The sequence below is a fragment of the Ictalurus furcatus genome, chromosome 19 (genome assembly GCF_023375685.1).
Source record: "Ictalurus furcatus strain D&B chromosome 19, Billie_1.0, whole genome shotgun sequence".
NCBI lineage: Eukaryota > Metazoa > Chordata > Actinopteri > Siluriformes > Ictaluridae > Ictalurus > Ictalurus furcatus.
The window spans coordinates 6,721,095-6,727,868 of NC_071273.1; the positions used below are offsets into that span (position 1 = coordinate 6,721,095).

Genomic DNA, 6,774 nt, shown 5'->3' on the forward strand with positions numbered 1-6,774 from the left:
AATAAACTGCTTTATTTGGGGCAACCTAACCCTTGTTGTTGCCTTTTTTTTTTTTTTTTTTTTTTTTTAACTTTATAAAAGTACAAAAATAAAACCAAACAAGTCAACAACAGGATCTGAACATTCCAGTTAAAGTGCAATGCAGATGATGCAGAGTAAAGCCCTAAGATACAGTTTACATTTTTACTGATATAAAGTGCCAGTCAGGGTTCCATGCAAATGCTGTGCGTCCTGAATGTTGACAAAAGAGCGAAGCCTACACTTTTGGACAGGAGCACATTCACCTCTCCTCGGCCCCGCGGCCAGAGCTGCCCTCTGCTTTTTTTTTCAGCCTTTGTGTCGTTTAAAATGCGCTCAGAGAAGCGGCTCCAGCAGATGTGACGTGGGCGGCGTTGTTTTCATTCACATCTCGCCATAGCAACACACAGAGGCCCGACAAATATGTCCCATAGTGCACTCTGACTGGATGCTCAGGGGTAAGGTATAGAAGGGAAAAGATGTGTGGAATAATAATAATAATAATAATAATAATAATAATAATAATAATATGCATTTGTACCCTTGCATTTTCAAAGTAAGCTCATGGTTTCATTTCAGTTGAAAGTTTAGCAGGGACAAAAGAAAATAAAAAATATATTGAATGTTAAATGCAGACTCTAGCATTATTTGCTGTAGGCTTAATTCAATATTCAGTGTTTACTGAGTAGTGAGTTGCAGCCTCTCCTGACTAATCAGCTCAAGAAACCTAACAAACACTGTGCGACTCGGAAAGCTAAACCAAGAGTTCGGATAATCTAAACTGACAGGCGAATTGAGATTTCACTTTCCATGCAATTTGAAGTTGAATGTTGCTGATTTTATATGGTTCAGAGTCTGTTTCCCCGTCACTCCTGATCCTCTCGGTGTTGGCCCGCAGCCTCGCGCAAAACTTCAAGCACCGTTCACCAGGAGCGCAAGTGGTTCTAGCATCTCGCGTGACCAATGAACGCGTCGCTGTCAGGGGCAACCGCGTCTGTCAAGCCTTTCTGTCCAATCACGAGCGGAGCGAGGGAGAAACGCAAGGCGCGCGCCTTCACTCGGCGCTGGGGAGCCGCCTGTGGCACAAAAAAGTAAGCGTGAAACGCGTCGACGCGAGCAAAGCCCCCCTCGTCTCTCCCTCTCTGCTCTGTCTCTCTCACTCTCTCTCTCTTCCTGTGCCCTGCTGGAGGCGATGGCGACCGCGGCGTCCAACCACTACCGCCTCCTGACGTCGAGCGCGTCCGAAGCGGGAAGCATGCAGCAGGCGCCAGCTTACAGGGACGCGCCGAGCCTGCTGCACAGCGACTACACGACGCTCCAGAGCGCCGCCAACCCGCTCGGCCACGCGCACCAGTGGCTCGCGGCGCTCTCGCACGGCGACGGCTCTCCGTGGTCCGAGCAGGACATCAAGCCCGCGCTGCACGGCGACGCCGACGAGCTCCAGCACTCTCCGAGTCTGCAGCCGCAGCAGCAGCAACAGCAACAGCAGCAGCAGCAGCAGCAACAGTCGCGAGCGACTCATTTGGTGCACGAGGGCGCGCATCACCAGGATCATCACTGGAGGGCGAGCACAACGGCGCACATGGCCAGCATGACGAGTTCAAACGGACCGAGCATGATCTACTCGCAGCCGGGATACGGAGGCGAGCAGGGCATGCACCACCACGCAAATACCCTGAGCGAGGCGCACGAGGACGAACCGAGCCCGCGCATCAGCGAGCACGGCCACGCGCCGAGCCTCCGCCCGGGCCAGCACGAGCACTCGGACGAAGACGTGCCCACATCCGACGACCTGGAGCACTTCGCCAAGCAGTTCAAGCAGCGGCGCATCAAGCTCGGTTTCACGCAGGCCGACGTGGGCTTGGCGCTCGGCACGCTTTACGGCAACGTGTTCTCGCAGACCACGATTTGTAGATTCGAGGCGCTGCAGCTCAGCTTCAAGAACATGTGCAAGCTCAAGCCGCTGCTGAACAAGTGGCTCGAGGAGGCCGACTCCACTTCGGGCAGCCCCACGAGCCTGGACAAAATCGCCGCGCAGGGCAGGAAGAGGAAAAAGCGCACCTCCATCGAAGTGGGCGTCAAGGGCGCACTGGAGAGCCATTTCCTAAAGTGCCCTAAACCCGGTGCGGCTGAGATTAACGCTCTGGCGGACAGTCTGCAGCTGGACAAGGAGGTCGTGCGGGTCTGGTTCTGCAACAGGCGGCAAAAAGAGAAGCGGATGACGCCTCAGTGCGCTCCGTTAACCGACAACAAGGACGTGTACGGGGACACGCCGCCGCACCACGGCGATCGGACACCAGTTCCGTGATTTCGGGGGGCGGCGGGGGGAATTTCCGTGATTTTTATTCACCACCTGCACAAGCTCGGACCGTGTCTTTGTCTCCGCTACAACGGCCCATTCACGGTGGCCCGAGCCGCACGAGAGCCTACGTGACACCGCATAGGTGTTGCATGTTGTTGCCCGAACAATGCGGACAAGGGCGGGCGACGGGGACGCATGTGTCGCATAAGACGCTCGCGCTTCACGGAAACCCAAACAGGCGAGGGGCCATGACAAAAACAATACGCTTCATCCAAGCTTAGGAGCCCAAGGATGTGTGAAAGCACGTCACATCGGGTTGGAGCAGAGAGCTGGGGAAAGGGCGTTCAAACACGCCATCTTCCCGTCAGGGCCACAAAACGTGTCAACACGCGCCGATGCGTCTGCCGTTCACTTATTATTATTATTATTATTATTATTATTATTATTATTATTATTATTATTGAGCTATGTTCCAAGCTGAGCTTAGACATGTAATGTGTTCAGTCTGCCTCTTTTGTGTAGTGCAGCCTGACGCTGGTGTTTAGGTCTTTGATCATAACAAAAGGCTGCTAAGTGCTGTTTCCCAACACTGCACACTGCAAACCAGTCCGGCTTTATGCAGGTCACGAATTCACACTGCTGGTGTGCCGAGCAGAAATCCTGGTCAATGTGAGGTATGATTACATACCAGCGTTAAGACACGTCTACACAAATGATGGCTCTGTGCATTACCTCGAAATCAGAAAATAGCAGCGAATAACACAACCCAGGCGTGCAGAATTAAATCAAGTGTCATTACAAGGACATTTGGATTTTTATATGTTTTTATTATTAGTAGTAGTAGTAGTAGTAGTATTTATTTATTTATTTATGTTTTAAAGGGAATCTGGAAAATGTGGGATTTAAAAAAAAAAAAAAAAAAAAAAAAAAAAAAAGGAGGCTATAGGTCCTGATCATCATGGTATTGTCTGACAACAGATAACTGAAGATTTTGTTCATCTTAATTAAATGAAGACCAAATTTTGGAACATTTTGAAGGTAGGCCTAGGCCTTGGAGTCTTGTTTTTGTATAGGTTAATTAATTAAACGAAACCAAAATGATTTTTTTTTTAAAGAAAAACAAAAAAGTCAGAAATAGAATAATTTTTCAAAGAATAATAATATGCACAATAACAACATCAATAATAATAATAATAATAATAATAATAATAATAATAATAGGCAAATACGCTATTACTGACCACGTCTTACTGTGATGGATTTAAATGATCTATAAGCTCCTTATTGCAGCGTCACCCTAATGTATATTTATACTTGTTTGTGTTTTTGTATTTATCTCTTGTTTAGGCAACCAAATTGTTCCTTTGACCCTCACTGTCAACACAATGCGCCTTTTTCCTATACCTTCTTTTGACTGTCAATAGAAAATATCCGACACCAGCCCTGTGCTCAGTGGGAGGGGGGAATCTCATCTTTCTGATCACCAAAACAATTATTTGACACATCGAAAATAAGTTTGCTATAAGCTACTTGGGTCGCATTATTGTTGTTGTTATTATTTTTGTACGGTTTTGTCGATATTGTTTGTTCTTGTCCGCTTATCTTGGCGCAGCCAAAGCACAACTTCCGTGTAGCTCTAGAGCCTGTGAGACGAGCAGTGATTCTGGATTTATTTTTGTTATTATTATTATTATTATTTTTTATTTTATTTTATTTTTTTTTAATAATACTTGACTGACAACTTGCACAATTTTTAATATCTTTTTTTTTTGTCATTAAAGGAAATACTTGCTTTTACACAATATGCTAGTGCGTTAATTAACGGTAGTGATGTAAATATTATTATTATTATTATTATTATTATTATTATTATTTATTAATTAATTTAGAGGTTCACATTTTATCTCATTTCATATTCAGGTGTGCTCATCATCATCATCATCATCATCATCATCATCATCATCATCATCCCTCAGACATGGCGTTTGAAATGTAAATGACTACAGACAGGCCATTTCTGTGCGTGTTTGCAGACATGCCAATATTCTGAAGAACAACATGCCAGTCTCGACATGACCTATAAGATAACGACAAATAACGTAATAATAATAATACACACAGTAAATACTCGGTGTACTCCAGTGCTGAATGCCGCACAGTGTTTATAGCCTATATATGTCATGATGGACACCTTCCACCTGTTCCTCCTCCCCTGAAGTATTCCTTCAACACTGGGAGAATGAGACTACAGACATTTCAGGAATTCTCGGCACTGCTTTCAAACGCAGTTCAGACGAATTCTTTATTTAACGTTACATCCTATCTTTATCATTATCCTGCACATAGTCATTATTATAGCATACATATCGGCTAGTCATATTACCAGCCTAGACATATTTTTACAGTAAAACCTTTAAAAATCTGTTTTCTTTTATTTATTGTCCATTTTTGTTCGTTTAGGCCAATCGAAAATGCGTCTAGATTCATTTAACGGCTGAATTAATCAACGAACTAACCAGAGGATACAACACACACACACACACACACACACACACACACACACACCGAGATTACTTCTGACCATTGAATTGACCAGTATCCTGATTCATTCAGGATTCATTCAGATATAATAGTGTTTACTTTATTTTTTGCAAACATTATAATCAGCAAAAATCCATTAAACTGTCAATAACAGGCTACATCATGCCTGACATATCACATGACCGTATACTGTTATAAGGAAATCTGAAGTGGTTTATGCTTTGATCATGTCATTTAAAAGAAATAAAATAAAATAAAATAAAATAAAATTTTTCCAGGGTTTCAGAGATGTTTAAATCAGGGTAGCCTAGACTACAGGCTAAGATTTTGTATAGTAAACCTATCTGGACCCAAACTGAACACTGTAAGTGTTAATCCAACACTAGCCTCTATGTTTTGCTGTGTACATGTGATTTAAGTTTTAAGCAGAGAGTACTGTGATATGCCTAAAACCCGTGATTGTACAATTATCATATCATTCCACCCCTAATTTGTAGATCACAAATAACAAAGGAAAAAAAAAAGAATAAGCTGTGATTAAAGCTGTGACAACCTGTCATTTTTGTATTAAAATGATTTTTTTCTTTTTAAAAAAAAAAAAAAAACATTAACCAGTTCTTAGTTTAATCTGTTGTGTTTTGTAGGTCTAAGAGAAAGTGATCTTAGACCCTGCCTTGGGTTTACATTTCTATTATTATAGCCGCAGTTCATGATCATAAAAATAAATAAATAAATAGAATAGAATAGAATAAAAATAAAACACACAAAGAAACACACACACACACACAAAAAAAAAAAAAAAAAAAAAAAGTGGATGTTTGTGCGTTTCTGCTGCTTGTTTGGTTGTTTTTCCTGAATAATACACGTTAAATCAGACTGTCAGGAGACTGAGAAATAGGTGATTCCTGCTTAACATCAATCATGAATGCGCGGAGGCTGAACGGGTAAAGTTCAGTGCGCATGCGCCACCTCGTGGACACAATACACGTTGCAGTCAAACCTCTAATACGTCTTCTTTTTTTTCTTCTTTTTTCTTTCTTTTTTTTTTTTTTAAGAAAGAAACTAATTGCAGCACCTTCTGTAAAGTTTGAAAGTTTCACTTCACGTCAAATGATCTCAAGATGCATTATTTGAAAAGTGGACCAGTCCTAAAAAAAAAAAAAAAAAAGACCCCCCCCCCCAAACATGAACAATGCGTCATGGGTTATGAATTTCTTTTCCATTTAAACAAAAAATTTTGAATCATATTTATATTAGAGTGATTTTGAGTGAAAGTTACGGCAAATTGCAATAAAATGTCTTTTGTAAATGAGACGAAACAGTGGTTTTGCTCGTGCTCTTATTTACACTCACAATAACTGAGATATGAATACACAGTTTATTGTCAAACATTTTGAACAACAATATTGCTAGAACATCAAAATCCATGGATCGGGAAACTGACATTGGTGGAAATCGAAGGCTGCATGAGAATATGAGGGTTAAGGGCTTTTTCGGTGAATGACTGACACTGACATGAAGAATTGCACAACAGGATCCAAGCAGTTGTGTGTAAATAAAAGAAAATTAAATTAAAAAACAATAAAAACAAGAAATGCTACAGCACAGCAGAGAGAAATTAGCACAGCTATATTTAATTAAATATTCTTTGAGTACTTGTTTTCACACAGTCATTCATCTCTAGTTACTATACACCCAGAGGAAGAACCTAATTCATCTTATTTTACAGTGGTCTTCATCGTATACATACAATCCCCTTCCCAATAAATTATGTACATTGTATGCCAGAAGTCCAGACAAGGATCATCATACACAAAACACAGAATCTGCAAAGTTTAGAGTCGACTAGCTCTCATACACACACACACACACACACACACACACACACACACACACACACACACACACACACA

The 6,774-nt window shown here is 42.0% G+C and overlaps 1 protein-coding gene across 1 annotated transcript; it reads left to right on the top strand.

Annotated features, from left to right (window-relative positions):
• Window positions 1-936: 936 nt before the first annotated feature.
• pou3f2a (POU class 3 homeobox 2a) lies at window positions 937-2,733 on the top strand. The gene has a single exon (XM_053650108.1). It carries the CDS (start codon window positions 1,211-1,213, stop codon window positions 2,324-2,326), a length of 1,116 nt encoding a protein of 371 aa, XP_053506083.1. The 5' UTR covers window positions 937-1,210; the 3' UTR covers window positions 2,327-2,733.
• Window positions 2,734-6,774: the final 4,041 nt, after the last annotated feature.

Bases quoted from the DNA above. Each gene is read 5' to 3' on its own strand.
- pou3f2a (XM_053650108.1), top strand. From the start codon at position 1,211: ATGGCGACCGCGGCGTCCAACCACTACCGCCTCCTGACGTCGAGCGCG.